Source organism: Lottia gigantea (assembly GCF_000327385.1).
Source record: "Lottia gigantea unplaced genomic scaffold LOTGIsca_33, whole genome shotgun sequence".
NCBI classification, from domain to species: domain Eukaryota; kingdom Metazoa; phylum Mollusca; class Gastropoda; family Lottiidae; genus Lottia; species Lottia gigantea.
The window spans coordinates 1,426,892-1,450,178 of NW_008709110.1; the positions used below are offsets into that span (position 1 = coordinate 1,426,892).

General features: G+C 29.9%; 2 protein-coding genes across 2 annotated transcripts; one reads left to right on the forward strand and one right to left on the reverse strand.

The window, feature by feature from the left end:
• Window positions 1-1,531: 1,531 nt before the first annotated feature.
• LOTGIDRAFT_85131 (hypothetical protein) lies at window positions 1,532-3,821 on the forward strand (the record flags this gene model as incomplete). The annotated part of the gene is made up of 4 exons (XM_009058155.1): window positions 1,532-1,600; window positions 2,389-2,562; window positions 3,068-3,209; window positions 3,628-3,821. Coding segments are annotated over 4 exons (579 nt in total), but the record flags the coding sequence as incomplete, so codon positions are not given.
• Window positions 3,822-9,567: 5,746 nt separating this feature from the next.
• Window positions 9,568-22,919, reverse strand: LOTGIDRAFT_216486 (hypothetical protein; the record flags this gene model as incomplete). Its single annotated transcript, XM_009058266.1, has 15 exons — window positions 9,568-9,775; window positions 11,687-11,818; window positions 12,137-12,253; window positions 14,335-14,480; window positions 14,791-14,900; window positions 15,047-15,194; window positions 15,603-15,714; window positions 16,040-16,229; window positions 16,762-16,844; window positions 17,395-17,544; window positions 18,002-18,103; window positions 21,133-21,313; window positions 21,654-21,843; window positions 22,096-22,266; window positions 22,586-22,919. The coding sequence occupies 15 exons, from the start codon at window positions 22,917-22,919 to the stop codon at window positions 9,629-9,631; spliced, it is 2,313 nt and encodes a 770-aa protein (XP_009056514.1). The 3' UTR covers window positions 9,568-9,628.
• Between the last annotated feature and the right edge of the window lie 368 nt (window positions 22,920-23,287).

Genomic DNA, 23,287 nt, shown 5'->3' on the forward strand with positions numbered 1-23,287 from the left:
TAAGAAACTTTACTCAGTGATGTGTATGGGCACTGCATATCTTATTTCCATTTCAATATTTTATACTGAAAAAGTGATAATATGAAATATGATATTTGATACAATAGATTTCATGTGAAATTTTTAATGATCAAAGCAAATTTTATTCAATACCGAATGACCAACATGCCTGTTAACGCTTTTAATTTTTGTTTTCTTTATTTAGTTTTTGGAATTTTGGCTGGTTCTAGTATCCATGAAAAAATAAATACCAAGAAATTACCTGAAGCTCAAATTACTTGTGTCAGGTTCGTGGCATTCCATAACAAATAAATTGGCTTATAAAAACAACAAGGTACATCTAGTGGTTTAAAGAGAAACTTTGTTTATGATTAAATCAGCCGAATGCCAGGCCTTCTGTTTTTGGCTGTTTGTATTTCAAATAAAATAGTATGGAATGAATTGTTATCTTTCACGGTGAGTGACTCTAAAATGTTCTAATGACTGATAGTCTAATAATCTGAGTGTGAATTAGGCGTGGTTTTCAAAATGTAATGACGATGGGAAACATTTTAGATATACCAATAAGTGTAAACTTCAACTTCTGCTCTTATAACGTCTAGTATTAGATGCAGAATAGTAGGACGTCAAGCTCCATTTCATCTCTGATGCAATTTAAAGACGTTGTAGTAGTATAAGTAAGGAAGAACAAACTACGCGGTTTTACAGAATGGAGTATTCAAATTCGTTGGAATATGAATTAAGCATCAAACATACCAGCACGCGAGATGGTATTATACAACTAAATTCTAAATTCCCAATTAAATTTTTTATGGAAAGTCGGTTAACACCTTGAATCTTATGAAAAGATAATTGAAATATACTTGAGATAATAATATGTAAACCATGAGTAAGTTCTTTAAGAAAATGTCGATTTTTTCTCGCCAATCTTTTTGAAAGACATCTGAGACTGATTACCCGGAGATACGCTACTTTCTAATTTAACGATAGATTTATTTCTTTTTACATCTCCTTCTTTCATCATTCAATCAAATATTGTTTAATGAAGCTAGCAGTGTTTCGACTGGTAACGATATTTACAGATTTAAAGATTCCTAATCTCCAACACTAGACCTTATAGTTAAATGACAAACATATTTATGAAAAAATGCCTCACATCTGATAAGCAGAAATTTATGGAATTTGCCGAAAATATCATGCAATTTCTTTCATAACAGGAAATATTTTTTTCCTTTTAATACCTTTTTGTATAGAAAAAGTAAATACGGAGGCTTTTTGTAGAGATATATAATAATATATCTTTTTCCCAGCGTGAATAAATACATTCTTTCTGAAGCAGTTTACTTACACCTTCTGATGATATACTGTTCAGTATTGTTGTTTATGGAAAACAATTATGAAATTGGAATGCTTATATGTGTATATTACATTTTCATTTCTTTGTCCTCTTATTTATTCAATTTCTCGGGAATATAAACTAAGGGAAACAAAATATGGCAAAATAAAAGGATATATAAACAATATTAAAGATGTGGGAAAAGTAGAGAGATATTTAGGAGTGCCTTATGCCAGACCACCAATTGACCAATATCGATTTGAGGTAAGTGTTTCAATCTTTTAAATGTGTTTGTGATAAATGTTGAAGTTAGTTGATTAGTGTATCTTAATAACACGCTGTTTATAATTTCAAATATTCAGATCTTATCTAATATCATCATGCGTGATGTTAATTAACTTTCCATAATTAAATTGGTATTCTATAAGTATTTCATATTAATTACTCGCAATAAAGAGCCAAGTAATTGTACAGGAAATGTTGAAGATATCAGTAATTGTAAGTAATTTCTATATTGAAATTGTAAATAATTAAATTGTGTGGGTTAAATGTATTATTGTTATAATAAAGATAGTTATTAATTTGAACATGTAAACTTGAATAATTACGAGTAAGATTTTTATCAGTTTTATTGATATAAGAGTGATACATTGAATTATGTAGGTCTAAATGTTTTGTTTGGTGTTTTTTTCTTTCTTTACTTCACTGTCTATTCAAGATCTCATGAAATTCATTTTGTAATCGTGTTTAGTGGAATTTTTCCCACTTAGCTTCAAAGGTAAAAGTACAAAGTAAATCAAAGTACATTTTAAAGTGTGCCGACAAACAAGTAAATGTCCAAAAATGAATATGCCCAAATTTATCACATCAAATTTCAAATCTGTTGTTGAGCAGAGTTGATTCGTCCAATATTTCCCTAGCCTAGAATATATGATGCATTACATCATGGTCTGATCATGGATGGCAAGCGTAAACAACACATAACAAAACATCTATATCTGCATTTCAATCAAGTTTCTACTTATCTACCTATTTTTAAATTTTGCCTATAGCATGCTAAAGACCCAGTGCCTTGGGGTGATAAAATTATAGAAACCACAAGACTTCCTCCCGCATGTTATCAACGTTATGGTATTAATCGATATCTAGATCAACATTATCCAAACTTTAGAAGACAAAGTGAAGATTGTTTATATATCAATATATATGTACCTGTCCATCAACAAGTAAGAAATAAGCTTCTAAAGCACTAATCAAGTTGTATTATTTATATTACACTTTCTGTATGCAATATTGCATCTTCACAATGTCAACTTATTACGAACTTCGTCTAATACCTCGACTGCCACCTTTCATGTTTACAGATTTTCTGTTGAAAATGTTGAATAACTCTGATTGGCTGTATTCGCTAACGTACAATCCAACCAAATCGCTGCATTTACAAACTTGATACAAGAAAGGTTGCTATTGCAGTCAAAGTATTAGTAACAATTTGTAATAGCTTGACATTGTGAAAATGGAAGTATTGGAGACGGTATCATTGCTGATTGTTATACTTCATAACAAAGTTGTTGATGCTACTAGTCGATATTTCAATCCATCAAACCTGCCTCGGTCCATTATAATCGCGATTTTCAACCCATCAAATTTAATGTGAGTTTTCAGGATGGTTTTGATGATAGTTGGCACCACTGATTCCCGTACATTGTCTCTTTTCTTGCTTTCATGTAGAGAAACCAGACGAAAAATGTTTTGTTCCATATTCATGGTGGTTCTAATGGTTATGGAATGGGAGGTATGTTACATGGTGATGTTTTAGCGGTGAAAGCGGATGTTATAGTTGTTACCTTTAACTATAGGCTTGGGGTCTTTGGTAAGAGCTTATCCTTGATATGTGTATTTACATGTTAGCCAGAACTAATAAACTTCGACAAAATATACATTTTATCCATAGTTTTAACACCTATCTCGAACAATAGTATATAAGTTAGAAATATTCTAATAATTCTATATTTTTGCATTCTTTATAATTTAAAATATGCTTTTTTAGATATTTTGTTACGATGGCTGATTAAGATAAATATGTGCCACAGCATCGAGAATTTAATGTAGACTCGTAAAAATAGAAATAGTATCACCAGCTTTAAAATATGCAGTAGAAAATCATGTTTTCGACAGTTAAAAATCAATTTCTAATTTAAATAAAAAAAAAACTTATATGAGAAACACAAAGGATAGTAATTCTAATGCATTGTATTAATGAGCGGAATCACTTTGAATTTCCTTGTAAGGTTTCTTTGGTTCCAACTCAAAAATATTTCCTGGAAATTATGGTATGACCGACCAAGTGAAAGCCTTAAGTTGGGTTCAAGAAAACATTCATTATTTTGGTGGAGATAGAAATAAGGTCACCATAACTGGTCATAGTGCTGGAGGTTGTGATGTTGGTTTACATATTTTATCTCCACTTAGTAAAGGTACGTTTATATATTAAGTCTTCACTCAGTAAAGGTATGTTTATGTATTATATTTCCATTTAGTAAAAGTAAATCTACATATTATATCTACACTTAGTAAAGGTATGTTTATGTATTAAGTCTTCACTCAGTAAAGGTATGTTTATGTATTATATCTCCATTTAGTAAAAGTAAATCTACATATTATATCTACACTTAGTAAAGGTATGTTTATGTATTATATCTCCATTTAGTAAAAGTAAGTCTGCAAATTATATCTGCACCCACTGTTTTATGTATTATACCCACTCAGTAAAGGTATGTTTATCTTTTATATTTCCACTTAATGTAGGTACGTATATCTATCTCCTCTAAGTAAAGGTGAGTTTATATATTATATCTCCTCTAAGTAAAGGTAAGTTTATATATTAAGTCTCCACTCAGTATGTTTATGTATTATATCTCCATTTAGTAAAAGTAAGTTTACATATTATATCTACACTAAGTAAAGGTATGTTTATGTATTATACCCTCTCAGTAAAGGTATGTTTATCTATTATATTTCCAATCACTGTAGGTACGTATATCTATCTTCTCTCAGTAAAGGTAATTTGATATCTTATATCTCCTCTAAGTAATGGTAAGTTTACATGCTGTATCTCCACTTAGTAAAGGTAAGTTTGTATACATAAACTATATCTCTACTTACTGTAATTAAGTATATCAGCGTTTTCTCAGTTAAGACAAGTTGATTATATCTCCACTTAGAAAGTTATATTTCATATCTCCACTTAGTAAAGGTAAGCTTATATATTATATCCACACTCAGTAAAGGCACGTTTACATATTGTATCTCCACTTAGTAAAGGTAGATTTATGATTTACATCTTCACTCACAAATCCCCACTTATTAAATATAAGTTTATATAGTATATCTCCATTTAGTAGAGGTAAGTTTACATATCATATCTCCATTTAGTAAGGTACGTTTACATATTATATCTCCACTTAGTAAAGGAGAGTTTATATTTTATATCTCCACTTGGTAAAGGCGATTATATATTCCATATCTCCTCTTAGTAAAGGAGTTTATATTTTTTAACTGAACTTAGTAAAGATAAGTTTATATTTCATATCTCCTCTTAGCAAAGGCGAGTTTATATTTCATATCTCTACTTAGAAAAGATAAGTTTATTTATTATATCTACACTTAGTAAATATCAGTTTATATATATTATATCTCCATTTTGTGAAGGTATATTATATCTCCACTTAGTAAAGGTAAGTTTACATATTATATCTCCACTTAGTAAAGGTAAGTTTACATATTATATCTCCACTTAGTAAAGGTAAGTTTACATATTATATCCCCACTTAGTAAGGATAAGTTTATATATTATATCTCCACCTAGAAAAGGTAAGTTTATGTTTCATATCTTCACTTCGTAAAGGTAAGTTAATATTTTATATCCTCACTCAGTAAATGTATGTTAATATTTTATATTTCCACTTAGTTAAGGCGACTTTATATTTTATTTCTTCACTCAATAAATGTAAGTTAATGTTAAGTAGTAAGGCAATGCAAGTCTATATTTTATATCTCTTCTCAGTAAAGGCAAGTCTATATTTGATATCCCCACTTTTAAAAGGCGGGTTTCTGTTTCATATCTCCTCTTAGTTTATATTTTATATTTCCTCTTAGTAAAGTTAAGTTTATCTTCACTCAGTAAATGTATGTTAATATACTTTATATCTCCACCTAGTTAAGGTATATATCATATCTTCTCTTGGTAATGTCAGTTTATATTTTACATCTCGACTTGTTAAAGGTAAGTTTATATATGATATCTACATTTAGTAAAGGTAAGTTCATATTATTATATCCCGTCTTAGTAAAGGCACGTTTCTATATTGTATATTTTGTAAAGGTAATTAACTTAGTACATACGTACGTTATTTCTCCATATATTTCTGCTAATAAGGTTTATATTTAAAATGAATAAAAAGAGTTTATGAAATGGATGTATTTACTTCATTCGAATAAAATACCAAAAATCAATGTTCTGTTCCTTAAGTGGAATTAAGACCATCTGTTCATATGAATTGAATTTCGATTAAAACATTTAATAGGCCTATTATTTTTTTTTTCTTCAGGTTTATTTCGTTACGCTGTAATGATGAGTGGTTCACCACTGGCTTACTGGTGTGTTGAGGAAAATACCACCTTTATCGACGAAAACTTTTCAGATTTTGCTAATGCTGCAGGTTGTTTTGATATCACGAATGATGTGTCCACAATGAAAGATTGTTTAAAGAATACCGATTCCAAAATATTGACGAATAAAGTAGTTTGTACTTTTTATATACGTTTTAAACATTGATAATTCATTTTGATATGGATCTGCCTTTGATCCAATACCTTTTGTAGCCAAAACTTGAACTTTTGGCTGCGCACACTGTCTTAAATGGCCGATGCTAGATCAGTTTCGCCCAAAAAAAAACTTTGATGGAACCGGAGACATAACATAAATGCTGTAGGAGAAAATGATGGTATGACTGAACTACAAAAATATTCATATTTCCAAATATACCTGGGTTTTGCAGATCCGAGGTACCTAATAGGTTTAAAACCCCTGCAACTGTGGAGATGCGGAATGTTCACATATAACAGGGTTTATTTTTTCTGTCTCTACGCCAGCTGACATCTGTCCAAATAGCTATCAGAGGCTGGAATAGAGACAGATTTTGTTACTATTTTATTTTTTCCCATTCAGGTCCATAGTAGATCCGACAGGTATTTCCAATTCGGAGTAAATATTGGTGATGAATTCCTACCAGATGACCCAAGATATCTTTTGAATAGCGGTAAACTAAATGGTGACTCCTATATGATAGGTCTAACATCTCTAGAAGGTTCATGGGCGGCAAACATCGTAAACTCTCCTGATATAAGAGAATTAATCAAAGAGAATTTATTTTTCACTCCTCTACCAAAACAGTTCGATACTTACAGCATAGGTGAATAAATAATCATAAAAGATTCAAATCTTTTTATCTTTTTTTAAATTATCTTTTACTTTCCATTATCTTTATACTTCCTGTTATCTTATCTTGATACTTTCTAATATCTTTATACTTGCTATTATCTTTATACCTTATATTATCTTGATCCTATCTATTATCTTGATACTTGCTATTAATTATACCTTATATTATCTTGATACTTTATATTATCTTTATACTTGCTGTTATCTTTATACTTTCTATTATCTTTCTATTTTCTATTGTCTTTATACTTTCTATATTTTCTATTATCTTTATACTTTCTATTATCTTTCTATTTTCTATTATCTTTATACTTTTTATATTTTCTATTATCTTTATACTTTCTATGATCTTTACACCTTTTATAATTTTTATTATCTTTATTTTCTATTCTTTTATTTTTTTTAATACTTAAATTAGAATAGTACCATGGACCGTTAGTACCTTTTTTGTATATGCTCATCGAAAACAAGTAGTTTTGTATTTTTTTTTTTTTTTTTTTTAGATATTTTAGAAAAGGTGTATTTTTCTGATGTAAAGGCAAATAATTCTGAAAATGCTGCTGAAAGAATTGGACACGTAAGTTCTATTTGACAAATTAATGTAAACATATCATCAGTAAGTAATGAGAGTGACATTTCAGTCAAGAGTGTTTTTGTTATTCTAAGAAACACAGAACCTATAATGTCCATGTTATTTGACGTTTTTAACTTTTTTTTTTTTTTTAGATGATAGGAGATTTTGTTTTTAACATCCCAGCCATCAATGTAGCTGATGCGATAGCCAGTCTTGGTGAAACATTATACTTTTATAGATTTGATCACAGGTCAGAAAATTCCACCGGATCAGAAAATGGTAAGAATCACACACCCTAGTAAATATTTTCTTGTGGCTAAGGTAAACAGACGTTATAATCCGTTTTCTAAGCATACGATCCTCATGAAAGATAACTTTCAAACATTTCACGAAATGCCCATTAAATTATTTGTGATCAAAACATCTACTTTTCAGGAGTACCACATGGAGAAGATTTATTCTACTTCTTTGGTTCGCCATTTATTGGTCATCACCATTTAGGTTATAACAATGAAGACAGGATTGTCAGTAATTCATATATTCAAATGTTTTCATCATTTGTTAAAAATGGGTAGGTATAACTATTTCTTTTGGAGTCTTCCAATCATGAAGATAAACTTTATCACAAAGTGATTAGTTTTAGTGGAATTGTAAGACCTACAGCTGAAGATATGAATGGTGTTCGTGAACTATTGCTAAAGCTTCCTGGTGGTGTTGAACATTAAGAATTACATAAGAATTTGCCATTAAATGATCATTAGTGAATTATATGTAATATGTGAATGACCTTATTGTTATTTCAGTAAACCATCTATCAAAGAGTCTGATGTTTCAATTCCAACATATACATCAAGTGAGAAAGCATTCTTCCGAATTAATAGTTCTAATGAACATGTTTATATCACACTTGATCGGAATTATAGAGAGAGAGAGGTGTTATATTGGAATAAGTGTTTAGATAAAGTATTGCAAGGACCATCTGATGTCTGTCCTTCTTCTGGTGACGGCAAAAGAGTTCATTATCTTATAATCATTTCTGTTTTAGCATTATTTTGTATATGATGTAATTTGCATGAACTGTAGAAAGTGATATAAGGCAGGGTCAACAAATACAAATGATACAAAGCAAGATTTAAGAGAAATTCTTGGTTTGCCAGACTTAAGAGCCCCATATTTCGATAAAAGCGGTTCTACTAAAGGAATTTTTTAAAGATATTGGGATAGCTGAAACTGTGCTCTATTAGTCAGTAAAGTATTTTTAGAAAGTGTTAATACAATTGTGGATTGAATCGAGGATAAAATTTTCTCTTAAATTGATAAAGTGGGGAATGCAGATGTTTTAAGGTTTTCGATACACTTGTAATTTTGAACACAAGATATTGTCTGTATGACTAAGAAGTTTGGAAACACGATTCTAATCTTCAATCCTAACTACGATACCTGTATATTTATCAAATAGAAGCACTGCCTGTATCAGTATGAAAAGTAACAGTAAAATATGGTTTAAATGCAATCTAGATCTTTAATTTTGTGTATTATTGTCACTTGCCATCCATTATTAGAGGAAGTGTTGTGCACCACTATTTTCATTTCAGGTCACAATAATTTTCAACCACTGTACAGTCATCCAATGTTTAATATTGTTTTTGATTAGTTAGCATAAATTTTGATACATTATGTGATAAAAATATATTAAATATTTGACTAAACCTCTTACTTTGATTATTGAGTGTAGTAACATCATATTACTGCTTATATCAGAATTTTTATATGAGAAGTTCAAGCAACACGCGAGTACAGGTAGCCGATGTATATAGTGTTTTTATAGCTGACGCCACTGTGTTATGTTACAGTGAAGAATTTATACAATGTTAATGATTGATTAGGCTATGTAAACATTATATCAATTTATTCTTTAAAATATAATTGAAGTCTGTTTCATTTCAAATAAAATTTCATTAAACTAACAGTTTCAGGATCACAGAGTTTCGTGCTTTCTTTTTGTGATCAAAGACAAAATGTATGGTGCACGCTTGTTTCTATGAAAAGATCTATAAAACTATCCATTTAACTTGATAAAACTTGTTAATGGAGCGTCCAAAGTAACAATTCAGTAATTGTATCACAGTTAGAAATAAATAAAAATACAACTAAAAAATTTGTTTTGGCAGGATTGTCTGTCTGAACAAATATGAAAATATTATTTCAAAAGACATTAAATATTAATTTTCCCAACAGCAGCATCAGATTCACTGAATAACTGAGGTGAAGAAATTTGTCTGATTTTAATCTTCTTTTTCTTCTTTTTCTGTTGTTGCTTGTGGAATTGTCTCAGTCTTTCTTCTTCTTCTCTGTCCTTATCCTAAAAATAAACAAATATTTATCTTTAAACTATTATAAAACATAAGAAATCAAGATATTTTAAAAGGTAAATTAAGATCCAGATATTTTGAGATATAATGTAAGTGCAAGATACTTTGATAGGTATTTTATAGGTTCAAGATATTTTGAGATATAATATAAGTTCAAGATACTTTGAGAGGTATTTTATAGGTTCAAGATATTTGGAGATGTAATATAAGTTCAAGATATTTTGAGAGGTATTTTATAGGTTCAAGATATTTTGAGAGGTATTATATAGGTTCAAGATATTTTGAGAGGTATTTTATAGGTTCAAGATATTTTGAGAGGTATTATATAGGTTCAAGATATTTTGAGAGGTATTTTATAGGTTCAAGATATTTTGAGAGGTATTATATAGGTTCAAGATATTTTGAGAGGTATTTTATAGGTTCAAGATATTTTGAAATGTAATATAGGTTCAAGATATTTGGAGATGTAATATAAGTTCAAGATATTTTGAGAGGTATTTTATAGGTTCAAGATATTTTGAGAGGTATTATATAAGTTCAAGATATTTTGAGAGGTATTTTATAGGTTCAAGATATTTTGAGAGGTATTATATAGGTTCAAGATACTTTGAGAGGTATTTTATAGGTTCAAGATATTTTGAGAGGTATTATATAGGTTCAAGATATTTTGAGAGGTATTTTATAGGTTCAAGATATTTTGAGAGGTATTATATAGGTTCAAGATATTTTGAGAGGTATTTTATAGGTTCAAGATATTTTGAAATGTAATATAAGTTCAAGATATTTTGAGATGTAATATAAGTTCAAGATATTTTGAGATGTAATATAAGTGCAAGATATTTTGAGATGTAATATAGGTTCAAGACATTTTGAGATGCAATATAAGTTCAAGATATTTTGAGATGTAATATAGGTTCCAGATATTTTGACAGGTAATTCAGGTTCAAGATATATTGAGATGAAATATAGGTTCAAGATATTTTGACAAGTAATTCAGGTTCAAGATATTTTGAGTTGAAATATAGGTTCAAGACATTTTGAGATGCAATATAAGTTCAAGATATTTTGAGATGTAATATAGGTTCAAGACATTTTGAGATGCAATATAAGTTCAAGATATTTTGAGATGTAATATAGGTTCAAGATATTTTGACAGGTAATTCAGGTTCAAGATATATTGAGATGTAATATAGGTTCAAGATATTTTGACAAGTAATTCAGGTTCAAGGTATTTTGAGATGAAATATAGGTTCAAGGTATTTTGAGATGAAATATAGGTTTAAGATATTTTGAGATGTAATATAAGTTCAAGATATTTTGAGAGGTAATATAAGTTCAAGATATTTTGAAATGAAATATAAGTTCAAGATATTTTGAGATGTAATATAGGTTCAAGATATTTAGATATGAAATATGGGTTCAAGATATTATGAGATGTAATATTTGTTCAAGATATTTTGAGAGGTATTTTACAGGTTCAAGATACTTTGACAGGTAATATAGGTTCACGATATTTTGACAGGTAATATAGGTTCAAGATATTTTGAGATGTAATATAGGTTCAAGATATTTTGAGATGTAATATAGGTTCAAGATATTTTGACAGGTAATATAGGTTCAAGATATTTTGAGATGTAATATAGGTTCAAGATATTTTGAGCTGAAATATAGGTTCAAGATATTTTGAGATGAAATATGGATGAAATATGGGTTCAAGATATTTTGAGATGAAATATGGGTTCAAGATATTTTGAGATGAAATATGGGTTCAAGATATTTTGAGAGGTACTATAGGTTCAAGATATTTTGAGAGGTAATACAGGTTCAAGATATTTTGAGAGGTATTTTTTATAGGTTCAACAAATTTTGACAGTATAATGGAGAATGACAATGAAACATACCGTTTGATGTGAACGTACAACTAATACACGGCCATTGGGTACAGAGGAACTTGGTTCAGAATACAATTTCTGTTTTAACAATCTTTTCTCCTCACTGACACTTTGTTCTACTACTAGTACAATCTTTGCCCACTGAAATATTTCAATATGTCTTTGTTATCGAATGACATATCAACAATTATGAAGGAATTGTACAACAAATATTTAAACAAATGGATTCCAGTGTTTACTACAAACTTGACAATTAAATGATGTGGTATGAACAAATGTGACAAGTGTTCAGTCTGTAGCACAAAGCTATAGTTTATTGTCAAGCCCTTAATTAGTGGAGGACTGATGTTGGAAATTTTTGAAGGTACAATCTAGAGTCTGAGAGACTGATTGTCAAATTACGACTTTCGCTAAGATATACATAATTGTTGTAATATTATTCATCCAGTAAATTCATACCTGTCTTAACCATTCTTTTTCTGTACTAGCAATAAGTTGATATGTATTTCCCATCATAGCAATTAACATATTGACTAATAATAATGTTACTAATACCATATACACCATAAATATTATCTGTAGAATACAATAATTGCTAAAATCAAGCAATATCTAGGTAGATATTAATAAGAAAATTCTTTTCCTAAAAATTGTATTTTAAGATGCTGATGCAAATTGTGCCCATTATCTATTTTTCCCAATAGTTTTTAGGGCCCAAAATTATTTTGATCCCATATTTGAAAATCATCCAAGAACAACTAAAGTAAAAGCTGCAAATAATTTGCAATAGTGATGTAATATACATACAATTTTTAGAAAACCTCTTAACAATCCCTTTAAATTATAAAAATGCAAAATCAAAAATCGCACAGGAGAGGAAAATTATTTTTGGATCGCATAAGGTGATAAATGATAGTATATAAAATGCCAATAAATTTCCCTAAGATGCATCATACGGAATGTAAAACCCCATAATTTTGTTTCCTTTTCAAAGACTATAATGTGAATAAAGATAATGAAAATGAAATAAATTAGAAAATAAATAGCTGTTAAAGATTAGTCAAATATTGTGTAAAAATAGGCAAGCTGTTTATAGTGCTAATAACATACAAAGATGGTGCTCATTTGTGACTTTTTTATAATATTTTACAAGAAGAAATAATAAATCTATCAATAAAATTATTATGTGTTTAAAGTGCAATAACTCAATAATATTTGTGATTTGTATTACAATTAGATTATTCTCAATAATTCTACATGAAAGATTTATACAGTTATTCAACAACTAAAGTTTCTGTTCTATCTAAAAGCAAGGGTAAGCAATTTGATTAAAATACAGCTCAAGATATCATTGTGGTCTCATTAAGGTCTTGTAAATATTTGCTTCAGCAGCTGTTTGAGCTCATTTTTAGCTATGCATAGCACTTTTCAGAATATCAGAAAGTCAATTTCCAAGTAATTAAAAAATATTCATAAAACATGGGTATACGTCCAGAGTGTTTATACTCTCTCAGTCTGAAGTAAGCTTCAGTTGAATTGAAGTAGAAGCATACATCATAATTCCATTTTGAAAGGAATATGCATAGCTGAAATAAGGAAAGATTTAGATGACAATATCCTTTTTTGTTTGGATCATTCTTCATTTTAACCAATTAAAACACTATAAAAGACGTACAAAAGAACCGAGGGAAAAAAAAGAAACAAAATTGAAGATGTATATATAATCAGATTGTAGGTAAATTAGGATAAATTGTAAGATACTACTGGTGTAGGTTTTAGGTATGCAGGACTTACTTTCACTAGGGCACTAAAGCCAGGCTCTAATTCATCAAAATGATCATAAAAATCTTCAAATTGTCCAGCGGACATAGTAAACATAGCTAATATTGATTCAGCAGGGTCCGCAAAAACATTATCAAGATGGCGGAATTGAATAAACATGGCTGAAATTGATAAAATTCAAAACAACTTCTATCTCCTTTCTACTAGCTCTAATCTAATCAGACTTCTAAATTTCTATATATCAATGAAGCTAAGTCTAGCAAAGCTGGATCTATTATGGATTAGACAAAGGTTGGGTTAATTGTTTAATGCTGTATTCAGGTTAGTCATTGGTTAATACAACAATTAACAAACAAACAAGGCAAAGTATGAAAGTTTTTATATTGTCAAGGGAATTGTACTGGTAATTCTGTAGAGTTATTTTTTTTTTTAGCTTTTTGAAAGTTTGTTACTAAAAGTCAGCAGTTACATAATATCGATTATATATCATTAAATCCAAAAATTAGTAATCTAATGATAAACATATTTACATATGCAAATATTATCAATATTATGATGTCATTGGTAAAACTGCACATGAGAAACATTTCACCCTACATTGTTGAAATAAGAGAGAACCAAACCTGATACAGCTACTCTAATAGAGCTATGAAAAACAGCTGGTGAAAAAATATGTTGACAATTGTCTTTTAAAGAATTCTATGTTTGAGCCTACTAGTAGTAAAATGTTTAAATTAGCAATTCCCCTAACAATCATTCATGCTGTTTATAAAATGCCTCTTAATCCACCAACAGTAATTAAAAGGCTAATATTTTTAGGTTAGAAGGTTAGTATATAGAGGTGATATTGGTTTCAACTTAAAACGTAATCATACTCTGCCCATGATCATATGTTTAGATTCTATTAGTGAATCATAGAAATCTGCAAACTGTCCAACTGACATGACAAACATAGCAACAATAGATTCACCTATACTATTAAAGGGACTATTTTCAACCTCACGAAACACTATAAACATGGCTGAAAGCAAACAAAATTAAAGAAATAAAATTTGTTGTTGGTCCATTAGATAATTTGAGACAGGACAATGCCCAAACCACATCACTGAGTTGACATACTATCTATATATGTTTGTAATTGTCAGAGTGTGAGCATGATAGAAATTAATGCAATAGGAGAATAAATCTTAATGAAAGTTTCAGATGATTCAAGACTCAATAAGGAGGAGTGAGGATTGAGCTACTTAAAATTTTCAATAGAAGTCATGACTTTTTGATATAATATAGAACTCCATCCAATTTTCCCTTTGTACATAATTACTAAAACTTACCTTGTGAAAATCCAATGAGAAAAATAACATAAATAATAACAAAACGAAGTAAATCTCCTTTGATCATTTTATAGATCATAACAACAAACGGACCAACAGTGCGAAAACCTCTGAAAATTAACAAAAAAAATGAATTTGCATTCAGACCTGTCACCCATCATTGAAATAAACTGAAAGAAAATTTCAAGAAAGGAAGGAATTATAAATTCTATTGAAGTTGTGATAAATCTTGAGGATAAAATCAATATATACATACCGACAGAAAAATAGAAAATATGGCGCTGTACAGAGTATAGCAAATACTGCCATATAATCTTCATACTGATGTGAACACGATGCTCTTCCTGGTAACATCAACAATACAAATATACAGGATAATAAAAACAACGCCTTAGCTGGGGCTCCTGTCTGAAATATAGTTTACAGAATAATTGAGTTGAATCTGTTTTAATTAATAACCTGACCTTTTGAAGAAATTACAATAAAACCTTGAGTTAGTTTGTAATTCTATTTGACATTTACAACATTGAAATGTTTTATGCACATGTATTTGTAACCTTATAAAGAGGTTTTTATATTAAAGGGAGGCAAAAAATTTTATGGTGCAATTTTTAAAATATGATCTAGTAACAGGAATATTCAAAGCTTTAAGAAATGAAATGCTGTAAATAATAGATATTAGTGTATCTGAAACACAAACAAAGGATAGAAACTCTCTTTTGAATGTCATTGAGATAACTCATGAATTTGAGAATAAAACAAAATTTCTATTTGGCTTGATAAACATAGTCCTATAACAAAAATATAGATACTTACTAAAGTATTAAAGAAACATTTAAAACCTTGATGTTTGATTTCTCTCATAGATAATAAAATATACACTATAGCAGCTACTAATACACACACCTCTAATGTTAATCTTACCTGAAATAGAAACCATAAGATATTTAAATTTTAGAGAGCAGGGGTGAGTTTATGCTTGTGCAATAGAGAGCGGCCAATCTAATCTTGAATCAAAAATACAATTTTATCTCCTCACTATTTTGTGGCTCAACTTGGCCTTGGTTTGTTTTTAACTGATCTGTATGTGACAAAGACAATACAATCAAATTTTACTTTTCAAATACCTGATAATGTCTGATGAGGTTTAGAGAATTTAAATAATACAGATATGATGATGCGTTGTTCTTGTAAATATGGCAAATGTTCATAAGTAAAGTAGTCAAGATTTGAATAAATATGAACTCACGATATCTTCATTACGATAGGGAACCAATAAATAACAAGGGTCCATGGTTCTATTTTCAGCATGTATATCACAATAATTTATATTAGTTGTATTGGTAGCAATCAAACATAAATCTTTTCCTGGCCTCAAGAAAAATGCAGCAGTAAATGCCAGAAAATAGAGAGAAAATACTATAAATCGTCGGTAAAACCTGCAACAAATAGAATGTAAAAATAATGTACGGTAACCATTCAAAATTCATTTTACACAGTACCATTTTTCTAATTTGATGTGGATAAAATTTGTTCCTGTCTGAACAAACGAATATCCATGTAGTTTAATTAAAACTAATCATTCATAAAAATTATTACTTATTAGCAATATGGATTTCTGATTCCAGGTTAACTAACCTAGTTGCATAGGTGCTTCTGAGTGACTGACTGTAGAACTGTAGATTTAAGACAGATCTTTATGCACAGCCTGATTATTCATGGGCCTTGGTTTTTGTCCTTATTTGAGCCCCTCCATATTGCATCACTGACTTGGGGATAGTGGGTCGAAATTTTGCCCGGATGGAATCCTGGACCTTCAGGTAGTGAGCAAGCGTCTAACTCACTGAGCCACCACAGCTTCTCCTCTCAATTCCAAGGTTTATTTTGTACTGGTAAAATGTCTTCTATTTTCAAAACATTCATATTCTATGATTATATTTTTAATAATTGTTTATATTTGGGATAATATACCTGTAGCGAATAAAAGTTTTCCATTTTTCTCGTAATAAATTTTCAACTAAACCTTCCATCATATCTATATGACCCTGTTCTTCCTGTAAAAACATCAGTTACACTATCAGGTTGTTTAATCTATTTAGGCTTATGCCTCCCAAACCATACTAAATAAATAAATCCTACCAGTTCTCCTACTATGGTTTGCCAATTTCTTTTGGGTTGAATTGGATCTTGAACATATGTAACTAGTCTTTAGAACAACTGCACAAATATTGTCTTCAAATAAACTTTAAACTAGAAATTCCACGTTCTATATATTATATCATTTTAGCTTTCAAATGAATGTTCAAATTTCGACCGTGAGCTTTGAATACTATTAGCGTGGCTAAAAATTCACGTTTGTTTCAGAGACTAAGGTTTGAATGGATCTGCCCCTTTAAAATGATTTAATAATGATTGACTACAAACACAAATTGTCAAAATTGGTGCTAGGTACTGCACTTTTCTTATGACAGGGTTTCCTTTCTCTAGTCCAACATCATGAACTGTCATTTCAATGAGCATTCTATTAAACCCTGTTTTTCAATTTGAAAGTAATTATTCAGATTTGCAAATGTTCTGAAGATATATTCTGTTTCACAAACTTACCCCATAAACAATAAGATTGAGTGCTGAATTAAAGTTGATTTCTCCCCCAGTTGATATGGTATCTATATGATCTAATGGATAGCCTGCACATGTTACATTACCATACTTCCAAAACTCCTTGCGCTCCTTCTCTAAAATATGTTCATACATCTGAAAGAAATGATGGTTTTTCATCAAATGATCAATTAAGTAATATAATTCATGTAAGTTGTCAGAGTGAAAAGCCATAAATCACCAGGAAACCAGCCTGAGTCTGCTCTTTTTCAATTTCCAACGTGATCTGTGAACATTGTAGCTCAACTTATTGTCCCATCTGAACAACTAAATCATGTCAAACCTTTTAGCCCCCTTTACTGCACAGAAAAACCAGAATAATCTAAATCTCAATCTTTTCTGGGATCAAATCCCAAAACTGAATCACATTTCATCCAAATGTTCCCATCAAAATTGGAACAATGACATTACAGGTAAGAAATCAATAGTATGAGAATTAAAAGTATTGTAACTCATTAGAAGAGACAAGATAATACTCTTCTACAAGAAGAAAAGTATAAAATTTTGAACATATCAATTTAAGTTGTGTCTGATAATATAAAATAACACTTACATCTTTTCTAGCTAATTTAGCAGCTAGTGTTAATGGTGTCAAACCTTGACGATTTCTAATATTTAAACTACCACCTAGTTCATAAACAATATCAAACATACTCTGAAATAGAAGAAAGATATGACATGATATGGAATTTTTTGTAAATTACAAGCTTTTTAAAATGATAATAGACAACATCCTAAAAACAACTATAACTATAAAATCTATGATGACAAGACCTGACTGAGTATCCTAAAAATAAATATCCTAAATAAAAACACTTTCTTAAAATCTGAAATATCTCCATTATTCTCTCCATGTGACTTGATCATAAATTCTCTCTTAATATCATTCAATAATACAAACTTTCAAATTAAATTTTCTCATATTGAATTAAATATATATAATACAAATATAACAATTTGCCTCATAAAAGTAAATGCATTTTATTGAGAAGTAATGAAACATGTCAATAACAATCACACATTATTCCACTACATCAGATTTAGAAAATTAATTTCTTTGTATTTATTTGTACAAAATAATTCACAAATTTCAAAGCAAACTGAAAGGATGACTTAAAGGGTGCATTTAAAAAAAAATTAATTCAACATGAATTACAGGACATAAACATACAGTACAGTACATGCCCTTTTAATTTCTTACTATATATAACAAGTAATATTTAACAAGTCCTAGTCCATATACAGAAAAATGATCATAAAACATCAGGTCAGTTCTCAAGATAAATAAGTCAATAGCAAGCTAGCTTGTTTGCTGAGGATCAAATCTTCATCATGGAAAACATAACTCAACATTTATTTACCAATAATTTTGGCAAAAAATTGCAATTTTCAAAAAATGTTCACTAATATCTAAATTTTTAATATATAATTTCCCAAAAAATCTGTAAATCAATAAGCTCTGCCACTTTTAAAAAGCTTACATTTACAAATACAGGAAACAACAACAAAAAGACTATGTAATGTTTATAGACAGTGAATAGATAGGATAGATAGGTGATGAATAAAAATGGTGAAAGAAGGTGATGTAAAATGAACAAACCTCTCTATCAATACAACGAACAGCCTGTGAACAGGTGAAAAAAAGGAACATTTGAAAATATATAGATAGTGCATATAATAGTATCCTTTGAAGTGCTATTTTAACTTAGCGTGCATTCGTATAGTGCTATTCAAATCAATGTGCCCATATGCCAAATAGTTTCAACTACAAATACTACATATATGTATAAATGTGCAAACACCATTATGAAGATATTAATAAGCAGTTAAGCACTATTAGATTTGTATATTCATTTCAAGATATTTCAGTCAATAACTGGTGGCATTCCAGTCAAATATTTTGGAGCAAATATATGCACAATAACATGGCCTTTAATATAGATGGTGATACATAAAAAAATGTACGTCAATTTACCAGTTTATAACCCTAGCAGTAATGAATTTTAGAGTTAAAAACTTTAATTCCACAGATCACTAAAAACAATGAAATTGTATCATAGATCGCATGCTTCATCAACATCGAACAAACAAAAGTATCTACTGATGTCGATCTGTCCAGATTCCACTGAGCGTGCTAAGAAATGTCTTAAGTACATGATTTGAGTTTAAGGTACTGAATATTCCAAAATGAATGGTATTATCATATTCTAATTATTATATCTAATCTACAACTACTGTTAATATAGTAAGACATGCCAACTCCAATCATCTTTTACTCCACAGGAAATCAATTTAATCAGAATTTACATGCTTTTTTGTGAATTGCATTTGGCAGGTGACTTCACTTGTCATCCATGATCTGATTAAATTTTTATGCATCTCATGTTCTGGGTCTTTGAAATATTCAACCAATCACATGCTATCTTTAATGAAATTTTTTTACAACTTCTGAGGAATTTTTGAAGTTGAAACATTGACCTGTATTGCCTAATTGGTTAAGAGTTAATTATGACTTCTTTGATGAAAAGTATAGTAATCAGCAAAGGAATCGTGAAACAGAACATATAGATCTACATTTAAAGAGATTAACAAGAAATACAAACATTTCTCTATATACACTCCAAAATATTTTGATGATTTCATCCAAGAATTTAAAACCCTGTTTAATATTATAAACCTGTGAACAAAGTCTTTAGAAATATGATATTAGACTTGGCATTACTGTTTATAGTTTAACAGATTATTATAGCTATCTGTTAAGGATTATTATTTCCCCTCTGTAAAAGAATTTCTAATACCTTATATTTTTTAGTCTCATTTATCTTGTATGTCCCCATCATCTTAATAAATAATTCAAATATAAGTTTAAAATCAAAGCCACTTATAATATCGTAGAGTAACCTTTTGAACTAAGAATAGTTAGTATTTTTTTTAAATTACTGGTACTGCAAAATGATAAAATTAACTTCGAAAAGCTTGCAATTGTAAACTATTTTTGATTCGACCATTTTTCTACAACAATCTCATGTCTGCAAAATGCTCTTAGAAATTTTGTATCAAAAAGATGTGCATCCATCTTTCAGAATTAATGGAGTTTCAATTTATATTCTCAGGATGAGACTTTCCATGCATAATAGTCAAAGTGGATGATCAGTGCTGATATATTACATGTTAGTAAAACAACAATCAATAATAAAATACAACTATAATCTCACACTGTTTACAATTGTGTTGTGTGCAGTCAAACTCGTTGCAAAAGCAAAACAAAAGATAGTGGACCACAGCCAAATACGCCCACTACGGCATGCGGATGGTAAAAACGAAACGTCCATTTTACGTTTCATCAAAATCGGTTGAAAGCTAAGAGAGTAATAGCATATTCAAGATTTTAGGGCAAGGGCAATAACTCTGCTTATAATGGTCGAAAATAGCTCAAATTCGAACTTGATCTTCGTTTTATGAATATGTATACACATACCGAATTTCATTTGATTCCATCAAAAAATCTAGATTTTAGAGCGTTTACAAGCAAATGTTGACGGATGGACCGACGGACGGACAGGGGTTCCGACGATATACGATATACATAGAGAGATGTGGGCGTATAAAAATGAAGAGCTGAAGAATAACTTTAAGAGAAAGATTTTTGTTTGTTTCTGACTAATAAAATAAATGAATACAAACCTTTTTATCTTGAATAACTAACATATGTAAGACAGTATTACCATTAGCATCTTGTAGATTAGCTAAATAATTTTGACTTCCAGAGTTTATACTTCTATCTTTAGCTATTAATAACCTCACACACTCCTCTTGTCCTAAACAGGCAGCAAAACTTAATGGATATTCACCCAGATAAACATGGCTGAAAACCAATAAATATGAATAAGCTTCACATATCAAAATGGTATTCTGACTTCCAAGAGTTCATTTCATGACGTTGATAGTATATAGAAGTATCAATAGGGAAGCTGGTTTGGAAATAAGAGTTCAATATCCCATATTTGAAGATAAATGGGCACCATCTGATCAGTAGTAGTCTCAGAAACAAGAACCATTTTTGGTAAGCTAATCAGTAATAGTGTTCAACAGTCGAAATTTGATCCTTCAACTCCTTTTGTATCCAAAATCCCCTCTTCCCATGTAGAAGAGCAGTTACTTGAACTGTTGATAAAGCATGCCACAAAATAATAAAATCACCCTACCCTTCGTAATTTGTTTTCCTAGATACATCAACCCATTCATGATAAGGATTATCTGTCCTTGACTTCTTCTGGTCATCTGGGAAGAAGAAATTTCCACAAGCTCTAGATCGACAATCTGCCCCGTGATCTAACAAGAATTTGACCATGGCAGGATCTTCATTTACAATAGCCATATGTAGGACATTTTCACCTGAATTAAAAATATGTCGAAAAAAAAAATGAAATGGACTGTTGTGTACTACTTTTCTGCTCTGATGGAGATAATGAAAACAGGCAGTCCAGTACCATACAATGTGCATTGAAGGGTATTTACCATTAACCAATGTAAGCTTAAGCCTAGCATATTATACAGAGTCAGTTATGTATAGCACCCTGAATTCTCAACAACCAAATTATCCCACGACTAAGGTTAGAAATTATTTATCAGCATTGATAACCTTACCATAATATTCATCTCCAGCATAAATATCATTAATTATTTTAGGATATTTTTTAATCAGTCTTTTAGCAAGGTCAGAATGTGCTCGAGATATATTAAGAAAACACAGATGAAGAATAGTTTCTCCTACAGTTCCTCTCTTATCTATCTTCCAACAAATATCATTCTTCTGTTCTACAAAACATAATATTTTTATCCAAAAATTTGAAAGCAATTTAAAAGATGTAAGAGTTGTAGTGCTAATTTTGTTTACACAATTTTTAAAGCTGTACAACTATTTAGAGAATGGACATACAGATTGGAATGAGAACAATAATAAACTCTTTTCCATGTAAGCTTTAGATTGAAAATTCTCGACAGTTGGCTAAAAATACCACAACTTAAGCCACGATCAAATCCTTGCAGAATAGCATCAAGCTCTCTAGCTCCATGAACCACTGTCAGGCTGTTCAAAATGCTGCAACATATTTTAATAAAAGAATAGTAAAATTACCAAATACTGTTGCTTTTTGTTTCTTCATTGAATTCTGAACATCTTGTTTTTTCTGTTTTATTCTATTGGTAAATAAATCCAATTTACTCTTGTCATTTTTATTTCTAAAGTTAATTAGTTCAGAAACAGTTATACTACAGTCTTTATCCTCATACAGATATTTCTCTCCTATTTTATCAATTTCAGTATCAAGTTCTGTGTAGTCATTAGTCTCTCTTGCCTTCTTCATAAGTTCAATTAATGTACCCCCACCCTTCATATTCACAAGATCATATAATTCTTGTCCCTGGCCCTGATTTTTCACCTCTCTCGATACAGGAGCTGCATTCCCCATTTTTCGGGTTAAGGTAGTCTAAACTTTAAAACATTAATCACAGCAATTGTCAACAGTTATCACATAATCCATAAAAACAATCTAGGTAAATTTTTACCTGGCTATCAAGAAGGCGTCCATAGCAGCTAAAAATATGACTATAGTTCGTTTCATAATGTAACTAACACTAAATTTACTGTTAGTCAAAGGAGCCTTGCGAAATGTGCAAATCAAAAAGGATAAACTAGTTAGTCCTATAGATTAATCCTAATCAATGAGAAATTGATAATCCTACTTACGATATATCTCTCAAATATTGAAATCTTCAATGTTTTTTTTAACACTGTCGACAGGAGGAGAGGGGGTGGGGGGGGGGGGGGGGGGGGGGC